Here is a 21,757-nt window from a genome sequence, read left to right as displayed (position 1 = left end):
GACGGACGGACATGGACAGACACACACACACCACCACACACACACAGACAGACAGACACACACACAGACGGACACACGCACGCACAGACAGACACACACACACACACACACACACACACACACACACAGACGGACGGACATGGACAGACACATAAACACACAGACAGTCACACAGATACACACACACACACACACACACACACACACACACACACACACACACACACACACACACAGACGCTTGGATCATTACTTCTCGTTAAATAACAGTATCTCTATGTTTCTATGTATCACAGCGTCTCACCCTTCTCCAGCCCGTCCATAACCTGCAGCCGGATGACGTCACCTTTGTGAAAACTGAGCATCGAACGGTCGTCTGTCACAAAGTTTCTCTCTGCAATCACATAGTCTGAATCCTGCAAGAAAGAAAGATTGATACGCTAACAATTTTACTGCAATGTTATTTGCATTTACAGTATTTTTCTGGTCATAAGAGTTTTAACTTAAATGTTGTGTTAGTCAAAAGTCATATGAAGAAAAAAACACTTTAATATAAAAAATACAACCATGTAAAAGTAAATTCTGGTATCCCATATATCCTCATCTATAAAGGATTACATATTACAGGAACATATTTCCATCTTTTATATAATAAAACAAATTATTCCATGATGAAAATGTTCCTTTGTTATCATTTAACCTAGCGATCATCAATTCAGAGGAAGCATCATCAGTCATCAGCTTAACCCAGTCAGTCAAAGCTGGTCAGGTCTGACTCTTCCAGTGGTGAGGAATAATTCTAGCTGCAGTGATGAAGCCTGTCAGTGCTGAATCAAGTTGTGCTTTAGATATTCTTGGTGATGGGTGACCCTGATCTATCTCCCAGTACACAAAGTTGGGGAGACACTGATAAGGATTTTTCAAGCCATTCGCCCAATTGTCCAATAACTATGAAGAGCATTCCCACGTGTAAGAAGGTACATGCCACTATGTTACATTTCCGTATTCATAGTATTTAGACTGACGTTTACCCTCAACTTGACTCATCTACTACTATTTTCTTTTACATTCAGTATTTGCAGATGAGTAAGAAAAATAGTTAATGAGGTCAAATCACCAATTCAAGAGCAACACAGAAAACTAAAGTCCTTCTGCTGTTCACGTGTTAGCTGAAACTATCTTCAGGTTAATGGTTTTGGCTGAGCTGGAAAAACAAATGAAAGCCAAGAAACAAAATGTATATAATTAACAAATGTTTTTGACAGAGTTAAAGCCCTGATTTACACCCCCATTGTACAGTGTTGTTTCTGCAGAGCCAGACACAGACTGTGTGTGTGTGTGTGTGTGTGTGTGTGTGTGTGTGTGTGCTGTACCTTTTTGATCTCATTGATGAAGGTGTCTATGAGATGTTTGACTTGTGGTGCCTTGGCTGAGAACAGGATGAGTTTCTCGTTGCTCAGATTGAACTCCAGCATGTTCTCAGAGGGGATGGTCACAAACAGGATGTCTGCATAGCTGCCAAAAAAACAAAACAGAGCAAAAGGTAATATGATTAATCAAAGTGAAAGATATGCAGCATACATTTCCAACTGTTGTATAAAACAAAACTACACAAATAGTGAAAAATAAATAGTTATCAAATATTAATAATGATGAAAGACAGTAAAGAACAAACATAGTATTTGAAACACAAATACTAATACTACTTCCATAAAGTGTTTCATTTCTGATGATAAGAAGCAAAGTCAGTGCTTTCTATAATGAATGACAATCCCTTATTTATGTTGATAATAGGTTTGTAAACATGTCACTTTATTGAGCAATTTTACTGTAAAAGCAATATATATTGTGATTGTTGTTTGTTCTCTCCTGTAGTATGTGCCTGCATGACATCTCCGGACACTATTATCTTTTTTATTTTCTAAACTTTATGCAGTCTTATGTGTGTGCAAATAAAAAATAAAAATATATATTTTATGTTTATGTTTTGATCCACAGGCCTGAACAAAAACTGCTCTTTGACCAATAAATATATTATAAATACATATTTGCTTCTTGCACATATAGCGGTATCAGTGTGCAGTATATATCAGATGATATAACAAGATATTGCAATATAAATATAGAATATATAGTCAAAAGTATTGGTCAGGCTAGACACACAAATTGCAGAAGTTATAAAAAGTGCACCTGGCATTGATAATTACACACAGTGGTGGAATAGATTTGAATTCCAGACTCTGAATTATAGAACAGCATATCTGGAACTCCGAACAAAATAAAATAAATGCTAATAAGAGCTGGCAAACGAAGAAATAGAAGACAGAACATACGTGTAGGGTCGTAAGACTCTGAAGTAGTCCGGAGCTGCCGCGCTGCTTTTTACGGTCTTCAACAGCTTTATACCGCTGTGGGACACGGACAACACCTGCACACCAGTTCCTACACTACCCTGCACACACACACACACACACACACACACACACACACACACACACACACACACACACACACACACACAGACACACACACACACAGACACACACACACACACACACACACAGGGGTTCAATACAAAATGAAAATAACACACCAGTAATTATTATCCACTCAGGATTTACCACCCTCACCGATGCAGGGTACAGACGGGAGAAGTAAATTTCCCAGGTTTCCCTGGCAGCCGTCACGATTGTTTTCTTCACATGCTCCTCCACCGGAGCCACATTCTGTTCAACCCCGTGTTTAGCTGTCATTCACACAAACAGACACATAAACTCATGAATGTGTTCGGATTAGAGCAATACGGTCAAAAGAAATGTCTGCAGGAAGAAGAGACTACCGAAAAGAGCCTTCATTCTCTGCCTTTCATCCCGTGTGATGCGAACACACGCCTCTGACAGAGTGTCGTTCACTATCTGCACGAGACAACAGAGGAGAGGTGATGTTAGAAATAATTTACTTTGATCTTTCTATGGTTTTTATGTTGTCAGGTGAACAACTGGAGCACAACTGGTGAGATGTAAACAAAAACAAAAAAGGGAATGAAGTAACAAAAACATTTGATTAAATGGAGATTAAAACAAATTATCTATTTATCTGTTGATGCTACATCCATTCATCCTGCATCAATTAAACTGTTACCTGTTTGAAAATGAGGTCGAGCACCAGAGGATTGTTGAAGCTGTCTTTGGGATTAAAGACCTGTAAAAGCAAGAAGAATACTCACAATAGAACAGGATACACACAGTTCTGTCAGCAGATAGTGATGTTTGTACACACCTCCTTCCTGAGGTACAGTCTCCAGGGAACATTGGTGTAGGTGTAGTGTTCTTCATTGGTTCTCTGATGAAGCTGTGTCTGGATGGTCTCAGTCTCTACTGGAAGCTCTCGAGAAACTGCACGAAAAAGGTCACGTTTTAGTTTCCTTTTATTCAATATTGTTATTTTCACAAAACTGTATTAAGGGAGCATTTGAATGATTAATGATTAGATCTGTACTTGTTTTGCAATGTCTATTCATTCTGTTTTAATTCTGTATCCCTGCACAGTTGCAGATAAAGATCAGGCTATATACCGGTATATATATATTATATATTATACTATTTGTAGAATTAGATTCCAGTGGTGGCTGCTCAGGATTGTTTCCAAATATTTCTAATAACTCTAGAGCACTATGAAGTCCACATTAAAAAGATAGGCGTTTAGCAAGTTATATTCATTAAAGAAAGTTGATTTAATAAAAGAAAGACTCACTTACGCTGAATATTGTGAGGTGTGCCGTAGCCTTAGCTGCATTGACCCGTCACATGCAATATGAGGACTGTCTTCTCGAGGGCAGCCGTACTGGCACTTAATGAATGTATTCTAGTGCAATTAATACTCTTATTCTAGTACATTGTATTTATTTTACTTATTATTTTTAAACCTGTGATGTCGGTTGTGTATTTTGAACAAATTGCAATAAAAGCTTTCTATTTTATCCTTGAATCTGCATGACTTAAATGTATAGACAGGTACTTAGATAGTCAACATTTCTATAATGATGATTTAGCAAACAGCTTAGTTTAGAGGTTTATGGAATAGATAAGTAGTTATCGGTATAAGTAGTAGACAATGTACTTTAGTTTTACAACTTTCAAAAATGGCTTTGAAGGTGTCATATGCGGTAGGAAATACAACTTTGTTTAGTTTTAGTAAAATCTAAACTAAACTAAACGATAAGATACCTTTAACTCTGCAAAGTGATGTAGCCTTGTCTGTATCAGAACAGATGATGAGTGTATACTTTGAGTCAGTGTGAATACCTCGAGGAGGAATGGGGAGAGGACGATTAGGTGCCCTTGTCTTCGTGCTCTTGCTGGGTTTAAATCCCGCCTCTTTCACTGCAGACGCAGATGGTGAGGGGGCAGCAGGACGTTTGGGCTGGACAGACACATAAATGTTTCCCTGCATGACCGATTTCTAGCATTGTCTTAATATTGCTTTTACACTGCATGCAATCGGTGTATTCTTGCATTTCTCAGCCACATATGTGCCTGTGTGTGTGTGTGTGTGTGTGTGTGTGTGTGTACCTGTGGAGCAGGAGGGTTGTCCATCTGCGGTTTGAGGATCTGTAAAGCTTCATCACGAGGGGTTTGCTTCTTCCTAAACTTCCCCTCGGCTCTCCTAAATAAATCCACAAAGTCAACATCCCACATCACAGTTTGCAGGATCTTTCAGTAAGAATGTAGTATACTGTATAAAATGTGTGTTTGTGCCTATTGTGTGTAAATACAATCATTCTGGTGCCGTGTGTGCTCACTGCGAGCAATAATATCCCACTCAGTATCTGTAGGTCATTTGATGTACCCTGGGCTTTACTGGAATCTGTGACTGAAGATAGCATGAACTGCTGTAGTTGATTTACAAGTACAAATGTGTGTGTGTGTGTGTGTGTGTGTGTGTGTGTTTGTGAGACTTCACCTCTTGTCTTGTAGCAGCAGGTCTTCCGATGGAGGTGGGGAGTTGTATCTTTTGATAATTTCTTTAAAAAATGATATAAACTGTGTGATAATTATGTAGATTACACTTTATATTTTATTTCAATGTTTCACATCCAAATACTAACACATGTGTCTGTTTGAAAGCAATAATAATACATAAATAAATAAGTGTATCATCTATATGATCATCATTCTGTCATTTACTTGTAGAAACTGTATCACCTGCACCATCAACATTTTTAAGCTCATAAACTCAGATACCTTGGATATCTTGGCTGGGGACGATGTGATCTGTAGTCCGACCAGAGTACTTCACCATCTCTCCAGCAGGGGGCGGAGGAGACGTCCCCACTGGGGCTAAAGCAAACACACAAGGAATAAAAACTACAGCCAATAAGGAGTGATGCTTTGTTGTGTAAAGCTTTCTTAAATAAGAGTTTTAGTTTTAAGAGACTGAAGGGAATTTCTCTCTTTCTCACTCTCTGCTGTTCTCTTTTTCTCCCTCTCTTACCAAACTTCCTGGCTGGTGTGTCCTTGTTTATGGGGATGCCTGGAGCCTTCCTCCGAGAGACGCTGTCCTTACCTGACTGAACCTGAAAAAGCCACAAAGAGAGGACAGAGTATGCACTCAAGGCTTTGCAGACGTTACGTTTTGTCTCTTGAGATTCTGCTGCAGCCAGGACCATGTCAGAGCAAAGAATAGAGACGTTATACTGGACTGTATAAACGCAGCACATTTCTTTCGTTACAGATAGTAGAAATGTGTAATCTGCAATTTGGTATGGTTATTTTTATTCTGTGAAAATCCTTGTTGCAAGGATTGTTCTGGTGTTTTAAATGTGTCTGTGAAGTTTAGACACATTCATTTCATGTTGCACGGAATTGCACACTTAAATCATTAAATGGTTCAAATAAAAATAAAATGTACCTCTGTCACCATCCCAAAATAAAAACAAAATCAAATATCTTATTGGACAATTATCTCTGTACATTGCATATTATTTTTATTCTCAATACTGTGAACCTTTAGAATATCTTTTTGCACATTCCTTCCCAGCTCGTTCCCTTTTCAACAGTTACATTAAAACATTTGTTAAATAGTATTAAAAAAATAATTTACTGTAAGATTTTGTATTCTATATTTCAGTTTATGGTCTATGCACCAATTCACAAAAGCAAATTCCTTGTATATGAAAACCTAATTAGCAATACACTTGATTCTGATCATGATTTATGCACCACCCCTCAGTGCAGTCTGATTATTGTTTGGAGGTTTCTTCTCATCCCACTGGCTGATTTTAAATGTGTAACTTCTATTCATTGAGGTCCGTTAGTGTGGTTATGTATTTGTCCTTTTGTTTTGTCTGACTATGTTTCTCTCTGACAAAAGAGATTTTGATCTCAATGGTTAATTACAGGTCATACATATTTTCATTTCACTTTCAAGTTTCCCCTTTTTCAACCAGCTTTTGCTCATCATCCGGACTATACAAACCACTCACTCTTTCCATAAAAAGGAAACTCATTTTGTGGATACCATTTTTCCTGAGGGAGCGTTGCTTGTTGTTGCTGGAGTTTACAACAATAACTATAACATCTTTCATGAATTAAAAACAACCGAGACATTATGTAACACGTCAGTTTGGACTGTTACCCCACATGTCTCAGAGTTACTGACCCGTGAAGCGACGTTAGCTTGACGCTGTGTTTGCTCAGTTCTGATCGTTTTGGTGGAGCTCGGCTGAGGCTGAGGCCGAGCTTCGGGTGGATTCCGGTGGTCCGCACGAGGCTGAGCTCGGGAAGGCGGAGAATAGGGATGCCTGGGCGGGATGTCTGCTGCAGCGTAGGGAGTGGGTGTGAAGTTAGCGTAGGGGCTGGGTGGGATGTTAGCGTATGGACTCGGGGGTATGACAGCGTAGGGGCTGGCGGGGGCATACGGGCTTTGAGGGTGGGGGAGCAGAGGGCTCATGGGAGGGCTCGTGATGGGGGAGGTGGGGGGGCTCGTCACTGGGCTGCCGACCATGGCCATGGCCTGCATGGTCATCTGCTGGGCCTGAGAAACAAGACGATGACGCATTAAGTCCAAAACAAGAACACTGGAACAAATAAACAGACGCAGATCCAGACGGAGGGTTTACCATGATGATGGCCTGCTGGTTCATGATCGCCTGCTGCTGCTGGGCCAAAACAGCCTGCTGGGCATCTGGAGGAGAGAGGAGGAGGCGCACAGTAAACAGGAAGGAGGGATGAAAAATTATGTTTAACAAGGTTTTTTTCTCTCTCATATTTCTCTTCACACTTGATACGAACCAGGTGTTGCAGGTGCCACAGCAGCAACAGGAGGCGACATCACGCCTCCCACAGGAAGGACTCTCACAGCTGTGGACACACAAACATACATATCAGATTTAAAGTGTTTTTTTTATTACACTTGCTAATTGAGATATTGAGGTTCTTCTAGTGTGTGAGTGTGAGTTTATGGCGCTGTACGAAATGACTCCATTCTACTATAAAGCACACTTTATCCACTGTCTGCTATTTCATTTGTACATGTACGCTCTGTAGACAACCCTTAAAAATTCATACAATGGAAGAAAGTGGTGGTTATACTTTCCACCAACAGCTCCACAATACAATGTGCCAGATTTCATAGATGGAAAAATTAAAGTTGTTCGACACTACAACTGTCAGAGACAACGGGATTTACTACATTCACTAAACTGGTTCATTTTGTCAACAGGAAATAGCTAATGAGTGAACAAGGAAGAGATTTTGGACAGTCTGTGTTTTTGACTGACCCCCAGGAGGCGGTGGGGGGCCGGTTGACTGCCCCTGCTGTTGCCATCCCCCTCCAACTCCCCCGGCCCCCTTCATCCTGCCGGACAGTCCTGATTCTACTTCCTGTGGGGACAGACGCACAGACAGACAGACAAACAGACAGTCAGGCAGACAGACAGACAGACAGACACACAGACAGACAGACAGACAGACAGACAGACAGACAGACACACACACACACAGACAGACAGACACACAGACACACACACACACACACACACACACACACACACACACACACACACACAGACAGACAGACACACAGACAGACAGACAGACAGACAGACAGACACACACACACACACAGACAGACACACAGACAGACAGACAGACAGACAGACAGACACACACACACACAGACAGACAGACACACAGACAGACAGACAGACACACAGACGCACAGACAGACACACAGACAGACAGACAGACAGACAGACACACAGACACACAGACAGACACACACACACACACACACACACACACACAGACAGACAGACAGACACACACACAGACACACACACACACAGAGACACAGACACACAGACAGACAGACAGACAGACACACAGGCAGACATACAGACAGACAGATACAGAGAGACAGTTAGACAGAGACACAGACACACAGAGAGACAGGTAGACAGACAGACAGATACAGAGAGACAGTTAGACAGACACACAGACACACAGAGAGACAGACAGACACACAGACGCACAGACAGACACACACACAGACAGACAGGCAGACAGACAGACAGACACACAGGCAGACATACAGACAGACAGATACAGAGAGACAGTTAGACAGACACACAGACACACAGAGAGACAGACAGACACACACACAGACAGACACACACACAGACAGACAGGCAGACAGACAGACAGACTTTAGAACTGATCATCAGATTACAACATGAAATCTTAGGAAAACACAAAGGCAGTGAGAAGAAATATCATCAACCAAAACTTTACCTTTTGGGTATCAAATACTCTGAACGGGGCTGAGTATCAAAGGGATGCATCAGCATATTGGCTGACACATCCGTATCACCGTATATAATGGCTTTTGATTAAGAATGGTTCATAGACATTATTTACATTATTTTATTTACCTTACCTTATTGTATTTAAAATTGTATTCTATTTGATTAAATCTAGTTTTTATTTATTTCACGCTGTTTCATACTATTCTTATAGTTATTATTATTATAGCTTTTAAAACCATTGTATTACATTTTCATATTGTTTTGTATTTGCATTAGTCTCTCATTAGTTTTTTGTCTTTTCTGTTGTTTTCAAGGTGTACACTTGATCTGTGAAGCACATAGAGCTGCACTACCCTGTATGAAAGCTGCTTTACAAATAAAGTTTGATTGATTAAGAGATTGATTGATTGCATCAATATCTACCTCAGTTGGGCTACAGTTGGTAGTACCGAGTATCAAAAGCTGGCAAATGTCTTGTCGTTGTTGCATATCTTTTATTGGGTTAAATGAGAAAGCAGATTTGTAGAAAAAACATATTTATCCTCCTTTAAGTGAAGTATTATGTTGGTATCAGTACTGAAACACTGGTCTCGTATCCAAACATTTCATGTGACGCTGAGCCCTACCTCTCTGACAGGTGTATAGTTTTCTCCTGCAGTTTTAATGGATTCTAATGGAAACCCAGAGTCTTGACAAAAAAGTGTCAAAACCAAATCTCTCCAGCAGCAGAATGTACTCCTCCACATGTGATCTGTGTGTTCAGGATGCTCCAGAGAACCGTCTCTAACAAATCATTACAAATACTATATTCAGTGGAGCTTTGAGGCTATGAGGAGGCGATAACATATCATGGAAGTAGTACATTTAGAAATACTTGTATGTTATTTTATTTTTTATATTTAGTCTGGTTCCCCATTGGACTCCATTGTGACGGAACTCTAAGCTCACTCTAACAGCAGTTCTCTGTCTTTTAAGCCAACAGGTGAAGAATTTGATACTAAAAGATATACTTTTGGTGATTTAATTTGTGAGTGAGGGTATCAACAGGAGTGCTCGAGAGACATACAGAGAGATAATAAAAAAAAAACTGACTTTTGACTGTCGGGTTATAAGAAATCGCCCTCGTATGTGTGCAGCCAGTCCATCAGAAATCAACTGCTGACCCATAAATCCACAGGAGTGTGTGTGTTTGTAGGCCATGTCTCATTAAATAGTAAGCCCTTCATTTGCCAGAGTGTCAGTTCCTCGTAAGCAGATCCTCGCGTTGCCTGGGTGGGAAATCACCGTGGCGATCTAGTCCCTGTGACAGCTACGGTAACTGGGTAACGTAATAGGTTGCTGGGCGGGAGAGGTCTGTAGAACACATCTGATACATGCTAATTCCTGTCAGCCACATCCGATAGCACGGCTAACATTCACCACGTCCCAGCTGAAGACTGATAGATCCAACATGGCCAGCGTTCACTGCACCATTGCCCAGACTAAATACATACGGATATAAGTCAATCAACGACCATCGGATATAACTACGAGCGTTGGTGTTAGTTTGTGTGACAGGGGTGAAGTATAACTTGTGGTAATGCTTCACAAATTAGCTGACTTGAGTGTTTAATTGCAGTGTAAACTGAGCAGTGATCTAACACTACATCCCTGCCATCTGCTAGATAAAGTTCCAACTTTATTTTATTTTTAGAGCACATTCAAAAATAACCAAAGCGGACCAAAGTGCTGTACAGTGGTAAAAGAACAGTAAAATATATGAGAACAAATAAGTTTCAAGAACTTAGATACAACCAGAAACATGACAGTCAACTAAACAAACAAAGAATAAATGTAGGTTCTTAGTTGAATTGAGGGAAGGATCTAAGAGAAAGTGGGAGACTGTTCTTAAATGTGGCACCCGCCTGCTGTAGGCTTGGTCCATACTACCTAAAAAAACAAAAAAACAAATGTGACCAAATACACTTTTACTGCAAATTCTATTTTCCTGAAAGTACATCGAGTCTCCGGATTACAGATTAAGCACTTTATTTGAAATAATGGCTGAAAACTGTAACAAGTACTATTCCATTTGAGGTTTTCTCTGCAGCCATGAAGGACAAACCTCTCTTATTAATATCAAATCTGCGACCTGTATTTGGACTACATGGGCACTGAGAAGGCCCAAAGACTGATTTCCAATCTGAGGGATTAGTCTGTAAAAGGGCAAAGCAGTCCATCGCTTAAGTGGCACATTTTGGACGACCATAGCTATCCCTATGGTTACCACTTTCAGTTAATGCCCTCAGGGCAAAGATACAGAGTCCCCTGTGCAAAGCAAAACAGACATCTATAGAAACTTGTTTGTCCTTGTCGCCATAAAATATCTCTATCAGTAAGGACAGACACCTTTTGAAGCCAGCTTGCTCATTACACAGCATTTTATATATATTTATTTAACTATGATTCAGCCCTCACCATCGAGTACCTGGTGCATCTGTTGTGTATTGTGTTTTTATTTAAATGTGTTTTAATCTTTGGATTAATCTCTGGATGTGTTTTAATAGCACATTTTGCACATGCAAACCAAAGACACATTTCTGGCACGCAAGAAGTAGAAGATACAGTATTTTCTATTCTATTCTAAGAACTCAGATCTGTAGAAAACACTGTCTTTGCAGCTTTACATGACCTGGGAAGCAACCAACAGTAAATGACAGAGGAATCCTCTCTCAGGAGGTCAAGTGTGTAAGTGTGAGTGAGTTATGTAACTTACTCCAGTTCCCTCAGACAGTACAGGGTCAAACAGGCTGTCGAGATAACGATCCATCCCTCTCTGAGGCTCGAAGTCTGTGCGGAGGAGAGGAGAGCACTTCATCGACTGCTGTCATTAAAATCATTGTGTGTGAACGTTTATACGTTTAATAATTACATATGTACCTTGTCCATCAGAGTCAGGTACGGCAGAAGGTATGAAATCATCCTTCATGTCAAACCCACCACCCAACAGGCTTCTGTAAAACAGTGAGAAACATTTACCGAGAATGACCGACTGAGAGAATTGCAGGATTTAAAAGGATTCAATTGGCCCTCTCCCTCGTTGACTGGTGTGTAATATGTCTATTTTATTTAGGAAATACATTGCAAGACGTGGTTTTAAATCAATATATACATTTTCATTGGGGGCTAAAACAAAACTAACAAACGCTTTCTGTGATTCTGAGCACGATGACCAACATGAACCAGGCAATGGAAGGGATGTTAGTAGAAGATGTAGGAGTAGAATTATAAAGTAGCATAAAATGGAAATACAAGTCCCTCAACATTGCCTGTGTATAGCAGTATTTTATGTATGTATGTATTTTATTTATGTATGTATTTATGTAAGTAAATGCTTGTCTCACATGCTGGCATTGGGGCGCACTCTGGTCGGTTCCTGTGCAGAAATGATGAAGTAGCTGCTGTGTTTGGGGAAGTCAGCAGGAAGCTCCAGGTCCGACATCAAGTCCAGGACGTAGTCTGAGCCCTCCAGCTCCACCAGCTGAGTCGGCTCCTTCAGCAGCACCGACCAGCCTCGACGGCTCTCCATCACACCCCTGGACACACAAACACGTACGCATGTGCACACACACACACACAAACACACACACACACACACACGCACACACACACACCTAAACATCTCCTTTCCTATTTTCAACGTACTTTCACATTACGGAGCGGGGAGAGGGGGTTTATATTCCAATAAAAAAACTCACAATATCCAAGATTAAAGTCATATATTTACGTAAGAAACCCTGAGACTCTGAATCGTGTACATTTGTGTTTTTGTATCGTACATTTGCCACTTTAGTCTCAGAGAATATACTTTTTTTTACCTACAATGGCCCTAATAGGCCTTTGCCGTATGATGATACCTGTGTTGTAAGATGTCTTTGGCCATTTCTTCTCCTGTTGTCCAGGAGTGTAGAGGACACAGGAAGGACACGCCTGCAGGAGAAATGACAGCACTTCAGATAAACAAATAGCCTCGGACATAAAGCTCAACAAACAGTACCACTTTGAAATGATGTGGGGTGTTTTTTTCATCTTGTAATGCATTAAGAGCCAGTTTTAATCAGGGTATGAAATAGTTCCTGTATTGCTAAAACAAAGTTGGTAGCACTCTCCCCTTTCTGCCTAAGAAGACTTACACAGACACCAGCATCAACAAACAGACACAAACAAAGCCAGCGAACCAGAGTGGCTATCAAGTGTTGTCTAATCCTCAGTAGGCTTGCCAAAAGGCCAGAGGACAGATTAGCTGGATGAGAGGAGGAAATGAGAGACAGATAACTCTTCCGTGCTGGATAGTACACACACTGACTGAGCGCAGGTAAAAAAAAAAAAAAGGAAAGGTGAGGCTGGGTCATCGAGAGGGAGTCAAAATCAAAGGGAGTCTAAATAAATAGGTTTAAAATGTATAATACACCAATCATAACAAAAATGTCTTTGAGGAGAAAACACTACATTTCTTTAAACAAATACAATAAACAATAAACTCATTCTGTTGCAAGAGGACAGAACCTTTTACAAAAGCATTGAGTTTCACAATCATCAGTACATTTACAGCCTTTTTTCATTTATTATTAATTAACATTTATTTTAGTGCCTTTCTCAAGGATGTTGAGTAATACAATCACTTTCTGCTCTCATGTCTATCCATCCAAACCTTTGCAACTAGATCTGAAAATAAAATCACTTGTGTCGTGTGTGTGTGTGTGTGTGTGTGTGTGTGTGTGTGTGTGTGTGTGTGTGTGTGTGTGTGTGTGTGCGTGTGTGTACGTGCGTGTGTTCTCACCATCGAAGCAGTGTATGTGCAGAACAGTGTGAGCTCTCTTGCGATTGGCGGTCCACTCCAGTAGACAGGGTGGGTACGTCCGGACATACTCTGGCCCGACATTTAACCGCTGCAGAGCTTGAAGCAGACGGTGCTGACACACACAGTCGTAGCCCTCCGGGCCGTAGTCGGACACAAACCTGCAACAACAACAACGAGCACAAAGAGAGGCGAGAACTACGTCACATCTCTTCTCTCATTACAATTGAGTAACTACAGTACACAATCCAGTTACTAGTTAACAGGACATAATCCTCATGTACGCACTAATACGCACCTTATAAATGGAACAAACTGCAAACTTCTCTCAAACTAGAGAGCAGGAAGATTTTAAAGCTTTATCCTCTGACCTTTTTCATGATTCTTGTTTCTGTTTTGCTGTTTCTGTTCTTGTGAATGTTTTCAATTCTCAGGTCTAAATCTCAATGAGGCAAAATAAAGATTTAATCAAATACTTAACACGTGCTTAAATCATGTATAAAGATCACATGCATGCACTGAAAAGCAGCCAATAAATGTACAGTATAATTATTGCGTAGCCGTTTTCATGTGATGTGAACATATTTCACTGTTTGACTGGGATCTTACTTTAGCAAGTACTTGGTCAGCCTTTGAGAGGGCAGGAAGGCAGAGAGACAGGAGGACAGGAGGAGCCAACCACGCTCTGAATTCAAAATGTTAGGATTCCTCCACACCTAATGGAGGAGAGGAGGAATGAAAGAGATAATGTGCAGTAATAGAAAAATATTCTGTCTTATTTGGGCTTTTATTTCTATACCTCCGGCTAGAAAAAACGAGCTGTGCCTCACCTGATTGGCCACCTGAGCAAGGATCTCATCTCGGAGGCTGGGATTGGCAAGTCCTCTCTGGATGATGTAGTTCCCAAACAGATTCTCCTGAGCTCCATTCAAGTTTGGATCACCCATAAATCTTAGTATCTATCAGAACAAAGGCATTTACAACACATTCTGTAACCCTACAAGCCAAACTACACCTAATAAAGGTTGTAAGTCTTTCCTATAAGTCCTTAGTCTTAGCTTTTAACATTATGTGTAGACCTGCTTGAAATATGAAGGACTATATCTTACTGTGAGAACAGTCTGAATCATTATTTTGTTATGTGATTGCATGTACACATGTATGTACAAGCTTACGACACATGTACATTTCACATGAAGGCTCTCCAAAATGATACTACCAGAGTTTCAAAGAGGTTTTAAATCTTTAAACATGGTCGTAAAATCAAGATCAAAGGGTGAAAAAAAGACTTCTGTACATGTGGTTTGATTACATGTGTAGTGAAGCCACACTATCACAAATGGCAAATCCCTCTTAAGCTACAGGATATGTTCATTTGCCCTGGGTTTGCTTTCCTAGCAGCTGACTTGGAGTTTCCCAGCAGCATGTGAATGCAATTACGTACCAGAATGAAAATGTTCAGAGCTCCTTGTTTCAACTCCTCATCCATTCGAATCAGTGAACTGTCCAGCGGGGCTGTCAGCATCCCAAACAACGGCTCCTACAACACATGCACACATGCACACACACACACACACACACACACACACACACACACACACACACACAAACACACACACACACACTTGATTATACACAGGGACATGGATGTAGCGCTGCAACAACACTATTCTGGGTTCAATCACGTTCAACAAGGTCAATTTATGTTTTATTCATCCTCTATGTTCATCCAGTTTCACATGTAGATGTTTGTGACATGACTGTGTGTGGTTTCTGTGTGTGTGTTTACCCTAAATATGGCCCGGATGTAGTGTGTCATGAGGTAGTTGTTGATATCCAGGGGCAGGGTCAGCTGGGGGTCAACCCGAACCTTTGGAGCCTGAACCACCGCCAAGCAGTCAGAATGCAGCTCTTCACCACCTACACACACGCACGCACACACACACACACACACACACACACACACACACACACACACACACACACACACACACGCACAGCAGGCCATGTGTCACCACAGAAATCCGAAAGTAAATATTGTTAAATCCACCTGCAAACAAGGTGACACAAACACACATATTCTGATGGAAGTTTATTTATAACACAGATTTACTGCAGATCATAGTGTGTGTGTGTCGGAATGCAGTTCTTCACCACCTGCACACACACACACACGCACTTGCACGCACACACGCACCTGAGGCCGCCTGTAGCAGAATTGCCAGCTCAGCAGGGATAGGCAGCGTAGTCACATTCACCACTTCTCTGTTGATGCGATCCTACACTCATTGAAAACACACACACATACGACAAACATTTTTTAACACACTGACTTGACTACATCGTCATCTTTTTCTCAAAATCGTCTCTCTCCTCCCTTTCAGACTCTTTCACTTTATTTCACACCCTCACTCACCTCCTCTGCTTTCCTTGCAGGCTCCAGCACTGTCTGACAGAAAGACAACAGTATCACACTTCACACATTTGTTCATTTTTTAAATTCCTTTTTCAAACACAAATACTGCAAATGACATGGACACAGTGTGCATACCCTCATGTAACGCTGGCGGTTTACGATGAGCAGCACGACGGAGCGGAGCCTGATGAGGTACTTCCTCCTCAGAGCAAACTTTTTTCTGTTGAGGCAAAGCGTTAACAATGGAGGATGAATTATTCATGCAGATGGAGATAAAGAAAAAGTAAGAGAAAGACGTTGGAAGGAGTTGACACGTTTTGAGTTTTAAAGACTGACGTTTTACTATTACTGAAGCAAGATTTGTCTTAATTACACTTATAGAGTTAGTTATATTTTCTGTGCATAATGTGTCATTTCCCTAAATTCATCAAAGCGTGATCAGTGATCCCTGAGGATTCAAGAGGTTTGACCATTTATTGCCATTTTAATGTCCTCATTCAGCCAGTATGGGAATTTTTACACATTCGAATAAAATGCTAATTTGTATCACGTCTCCGGGTTTTGTCAGACTGGCAGTAAGTGAGAAATCTATCACCTTTGATGGATGAGCACGACCTGATTCCTCTGACCCTGTGTCCTCACATGAAGCACAAAAGCAGCAGGTTGTATGTGATAAGCTTTGACCTATTTGGCTCTCTGAAACCAAGCACTAAAGCCTAAATTGCTCAAGACTGAAACTCTAGACTCAAGTAGGACAGGGTGCTGCCTGTTAAAGAAAGCTCAAAGTCATCACTTTATCCTATTAGACATATGTGTGAAACTAGCATAATTAGCATATGAATACTTGACCTCTGTCCACCCAATTCTTATGAGTTCATCCTAAATTCCAAATGCACGTTTGCGCCAAATTTGAAGAAATTCCATGAAGGCGTTCCTGAGATATGACACAATAATCGGACAGATGTGAGGTCGCAGTGACCTTAACCTTTGACCCCCAAAATCTGATAAGTTCTCCCTTGAGTCCAAGGAATGATTGTGCCAATTTAAACAAAAACATAATGCCTCGGCTGTTGCTGGCCTGGAGGCCTAAAAACGGAATAATTCACAGTTTGCAGTGATTATCAAATAAAACACCTTCTTTAGCTGTTCGCCATTGTGCATCCCTTTATTTCAGGTGAACATTACCTGGCTACGTAGCCTCTGCAGCGAGTTTCAAACAGAATCACACGTCGCCGCAACTTGGCGAAGTGCTTTTGGACAAAACATGCGCGGGTGTGTCTCTGCAGCGCCATGGCAGCGATGTTCAACACACGGTCACGCTTTCCCTCCAACAGCTGATACAACTCCTCTTTCAGGAAAATCTAACACACACACAGAAATATCGATATCACAGCATTTATTTCTGACGTATGATTCATTTGACCTTATTTTGTTCCTGTGTATGTGGCTCACCTTACTGACTCCCAGCTGATACGAGCCGTTCTTCACCGGCCCGAGCTTATGGAGCATGATGACACAGTTTTCTCCGTCTGCAGGAGGAGGATCCTTCAGGCAGAGCAGGGCTTTATACCTGTGCATGCCCACACACAATGAAATAAAATGACAATCCAGTATGAATTCTGGAGTAAATGTGCTACATGTTTCTTAATGGGAAAGTTTGGATAGTTTGAAGCGGGGTTGTTTAAAGTACTTATCCATATCCTTATTGTCAGTGTATTACTACAGTAGATCAGGTCAGCACATCCCCAATGTAGAGAAACAGAAAGGAGTACGTGCACAGAAGCAAAGCAATGTACTGCTGTCGGTGGGGGAAGCAGCAAAACAGAATTGATTCACCTAAAAAAAACAATGTTAGCTAAAGTAACTGTTTTTGTCAGTGGAGTCTGGCGTCTTTGAAGAGAGCATAGATAACAGCTTCAGTTCCTAATCGGAAAGGGCTGTCTGACAGCATGGTAAAATGTTCTAAATAAAGCATATACTTATCAACTTACAACTATCTCTTTAACTCTGCGTGTGAATGTAAAACTTCTTGTTGGCTGTGAATCTGAGAGACCTAGTGTGCGGCTGATTGGGGTTCTGGGTATTCTGAGTTTTGGTAGTATTTATTTGTATTTAGTAGTTTTACTGTGAATATAATTGACTGTGAATGTTGGACTCTCAAGCTGTTTTTCTTTGATACTGTAAGTCAGACTTCTTTGGCAGCCAGTGGTCAGATGTGCTGTGAGATCAATTGGTTTCAACCGCTTTTCTACTGCAGGAGCTGACAAGTGCCAGATGGCTTGAAGAAGCATGAAGAAATTGGTGTGTGAATTGTGCTAGAAAAAGCCTATAATTCAAACAATTTCGACAATTTGAAGTGTGGGACAATTTGACCCACACTGACATGAACTCTTATTCCCTACAATAGACACTAAACGTTACATTAACGCACATCTTTGGGACTATATCTCTGTACGTTGCATATTCTTTTTATACTTTGTGCTGTGAACCTGCATATTTCTTGGACAATTTTGAACATTCCTGCTCAGATCCACTTCCAAAAACAATTTTATATTAATTCAGATATATTCTACATATTTGTTATAGTATTTTTCCATTTTCTTCTGTTCTATATTTATGTTTCTTCATTTTTGCAATACTTGTTTTTGTTTTTTATTTCATTTTCTCATTTGTGATTATGTTATGCGCCAATACACTAAAGCAAATTCCTGTGAAAACCTACTTATCATAAACGGATTCTGATTCTAAAAGCTGAACTGGAGGCTGCGATGAGTCCTGCACCATGTTTTGGCTTACATGGTTCAATCAGAGCTTACGTTTCTGCTCTAATACGTTTAAGGTGAGGATTGGTAAGTAACCAACCGTGTTAGGAAGCTGTGAAAGTGCAGTCGGATTGGATAACCCTCCTTCCTGATATGGATGGTCTCCATGATGCCAGAGTAATGTAGCTGAGTGTTGACTAGCTCCATGTCAAACCCTCCTGGCTCCTACACGTACATAAGCATACAAATAATACGCATGAGCTGTTACAGATCAATCAAAATGCAACAAAAAAAACCCACTGCAAACCTGCACACATTGTCCAACTTGCAATTATACCTTATGATGGTTTGACTTGATGCATCGCACAAAATAAGGGTTACACCTGTCACAGATAGATGAGAACGAACGGATGGATGAATGAATGTATGATTTAATAAAGGATTCGTACATTAGTCCAGCGCAAGGAAGTCAACTTCTCAACCGAGAGGAAACTAAGGCAACCAACGAAGTAAGAAATCAGTAGTCATGGTTTTACAGTTGAAGCTACACATTAACAGTTTCAGACTTAAAGATCTCCAGAGGACTGTTTTTATTTATCGATGAGTTAAATGGCTTCTACAAACACTCACATTAAAAGCTTATAAGATTACAAAAACTGATCTTTAATCACTTTAATCTATTGGTGCACCAAGGCACAACGCAATGGGCCTCATTCACCAATCGGTCTTCCGAAGAAATTTCTTCTTAAAACCTATATACGCAGTTACGTAACATTCTGACACTCATCGATGTTTTCTTATTTGGGATTTCTTCTTACTCAAGAGCACACTTGAGTTTGGATATGTTATGTTACGATATTGCATAAATAATTGTTTATTGCATTTTCTTCAATTTTACAGTTGTGTAATATAGGATTTAAATTACAATTGTATTTTTTATTATTTATAATGTTTTAATAATTATTCTCAAAGCATGTAAAATAAAAACTTCAAAAAGTAATAGCATCACAAGCATCTTTTTTCTGGGTGTTATTTTACTTTCACTACTGACTAAGAACCTGAATCTGAGGTAGACTTTTCTTAGGACCAAGAACACATTTAAGAAAAGACTGAGCAAGATGTTGGTGAATGAGGACTATTGTTCAGTACTCTTTGTCTATATAGGCACAAGGCCATAATACAGTATGTGGGTTGGATGTTTCCACATTGTCCTAACAGTTAAATGTTTCACTCAAACCTTTCCATCTTCTCCAGCAGCTCCTGCAGGCTGCTCTGGAACTTTGCGCTGACCGTGTTGGCCTGATAACGACGCGCCGTGCTGCTGCGCCGCACATTAGACCGCTGCTGAGACCCAGACTCAGAGTGCTTTAAGAAGAGGCTGGATAACATCTGTACACGCACGCACACACACACACACACGCATTGGGTTACATTTTTAGAAGTAGTTAAACTTAACGTCAAAAAATTGTATCGCAATGGTATTGTGCCACTTCACTACAAAACAAGGTTATGAGTAACAATCATGGTGTTTAGAATGTAATTGAAGACCACTAAGGGAATAAAGAAAGGGGATTATTGTAAATGTTGAAACAATAAGAGAGTAAGGCATAAGAAAAAACAAAGTGCATTTGAACATCTCACTCTGTTCTTGCTCTGGATGAAGAGGTCTAAAACATCCTGGCGGACCGTGTCGAAGTTCTTATCCAAGAATTTGTGCACCTGCACCACAAATCAATGGAAAAGTGCGAGAACAAAATTGAAACCAGAATTTTGAAAACAAAGATTACTATTTGATCAGCGGTGGATTAGCTTTGGGGGATCGTATTATACGCGCACAACAAAGAAATTACAAAAAGAAAACTATACATTTTCTATCACTAAACTTTTCAATAGATGTATAGGCGACTTTGTTCTCAAGTTCTAAAACATCTTAAAGTGGCATAAGACAAGTATTTTGCTTTTACGGCACAAAAGAAGTACATCAATCATTGTGCAACCCAATCGTGAGAGTATAGCGCTTATAGGAAGCTATCTGTAGCTATCCCCAGTAATGGGGGATATAAGATATAAGAGTATCAATGTAAGGTCTTTGCAGTTACTATCTTCAGTAGCCGAAATGTCGGACGGTGGAACAACTGAAGTAATCGTGGAAAACAAAATGCAGTGTGTCCTGTGCGGTGTTGCTAACTCTTTTCCACTGGAAGTAGCTAGCACTAGCTCCAAAAGTCACAAAAAGTCACTAGATAGCACCTTTGCGCAGTCATTTACATAAAGCTAGGTGATTGGAGGGAGAGGAGAGGGCCCATCGTGCTGATGGCAGAAGAGCTGTGGGCTGTGATTACTGTGTGTGTGAATATAATATATTTTGATATATATCTTGCTTTTTCCCTGATGGTCTGAATAATTCTCAAAATGTGTCGCTAGCAGTAGGCTCTGAGGAAAACAGAAAGAGATCCTGTTGTCTTTGCAACAGCAGCGCCAACAATAATACCACCTGGAAACACTTTAAGGGGAAAAGGGATCAATTCTTAAATGGTGTAAAGAAAGAAAGAAACTAAAGCAACGAAAGACAGGGAAATAAAGTAAAGAAAAGTACCTGATACGTGACTTTGCCAGCGTAGTGTGTCAGGGTGAACTCTGGCAGTGGCATCTTTGGTCTGGCATACAGCGGGTCGTTTCCATGGTGATAGTGGCACTTCTGAAGGAAGGTGTGGTCTGTTGCCTAGAGATGATTGGAGACGGTTAATGGTTGGTGAGCCATGGAAACGAAAGCAAGACGGCACACAAACACGTGTGTGTTCAGCAGATTGCCTCCGTCAGTTACTCGTGTAACACCGTGTTCATATTTCACTCAGAGACACTTCATAATATGTTTATCTCAAGATTAGCTTCTTACACTAGGAGCCCCGGGAATAATGATAACGGTAGGCAGGCAA

General features: G+C 40.6%; 1 protein-coding gene across 1 annotated transcript in view; it reads right to left on the bottom strand.

The window, feature by feature from the left end:
• myo15ab (myosin XVAb) overlaps positions 1-21,757 on the bottom strand; it is a 48,333-nt gene that overhangs the window by 8,571 nt on the left and 18,005 nt on the right. The window contains exons 23-57 of the mRNA XM_029430002.1: positions 21,418-21,543; positions 20,463-20,540; positions 20,059-20,210; positions 19,159-19,204; positions 18,922-19,046; positions 17,512-17,629; positions 17,245-17,420; positions 16,195-16,279; positions 16,060-16,092; positions 15,841-15,922; positions 15,433-15,563; positions 15,088-15,183; positions 14,474-14,602; positions 14,253-14,359; positions 13,626-13,804; positions 12,703-12,775; positions 12,190-12,381; positions 11,726-11,799; positions 11,562-11,635; positions 7,781-7,883; positions 7,293-7,361; positions 7,121-7,185; positions 6,661-7,035; positions 5,494-5,575; positions 5,244-5,339; positions 4,963-5,023; positions 4,572-4,665; positions 4,305-4,422; positions 3,280-3,395; positions 3,142-3,201; positions 2,840-2,915; positions 2,631-2,746; positions 2,334-2,452; positions 1,374-1,515; positions 305-416 (exon numbers count right to left, since the gene is read on the bottom strand). Of these exons, the coding sequence (XP_029285862.1) occupies positions 305-416; positions 1,374-1,515; positions 2,334-2,452; positions 2,631-2,746; positions 2,840-2,915; positions 3,142-3,201; positions 3,280-3,395; positions 4,305-4,422; positions 4,572-4,665; positions 4,963-5,023; positions 5,244-5,339; positions 5,494-5,575; positions 6,661-7,035; positions 7,121-7,185; positions 7,293-7,361; positions 7,781-7,883; positions 11,562-11,635; positions 11,726-11,799; positions 12,190-12,381; positions 12,703-12,775; positions 13,626-13,804; positions 14,253-14,359; positions 14,474-14,602; positions 15,088-15,183; positions 15,433-15,563; positions 15,841-15,922; positions 16,060-16,092; positions 16,195-16,279; positions 17,245-17,420; positions 17,512-17,629; positions 18,922-19,046; positions 19,159-19,204; positions 20,059-20,210; positions 20,463-20,540; positions 21,418-21,543 (3,880 nt within the window). The remainder of the gene's footprint in view (positions 1-304; positions 417-1,373; positions 1,516-2,333; positions 2,453-2,630; positions 2,747-2,839; positions 2,916-3,141; positions 3,202-3,279; positions 3,396-4,304; positions 4,423-4,571; positions 4,666-4,962; positions 5,024-5,243; positions 5,340-5,493; positions 5,576-6,660; positions 7,036-7,120; positions 7,186-7,292; positions 7,362-7,780; positions 7,884-11,561; positions 11,636-11,725; positions 11,800-12,189; positions 12,382-12,702; positions 12,776-13,625; positions 13,805-14,252; positions 14,360-14,473; positions 14,603-15,087; positions 15,184-15,432; positions 15,564-15,840; positions 15,923-16,059; positions 16,093-16,194; positions 16,280-17,244; positions 17,421-17,511; positions 17,630-18,921; positions 19,047-19,158; positions 19,205-20,058; positions 20,211-20,462; positions 20,541-21,417; positions 21,544-21,757) is intronic.

The sequence above is a fragment of the Cottoperca gobio genome, chromosome 1 (genome assembly GCF_900634415.1).
Source record: "Cottoperca gobio chromosome 1, fCotGob3.1, whole genome shotgun sequence".
Taxonomy (NCBI): Eukaryota; Metazoa; Chordata; class Actinopteri; order Perciformes; family Bovichtidae; genus Cottoperca; species Cottoperca gobio.
This window is presented reverse-complemented; position numbering and strand designations above follow the sequence as displayed.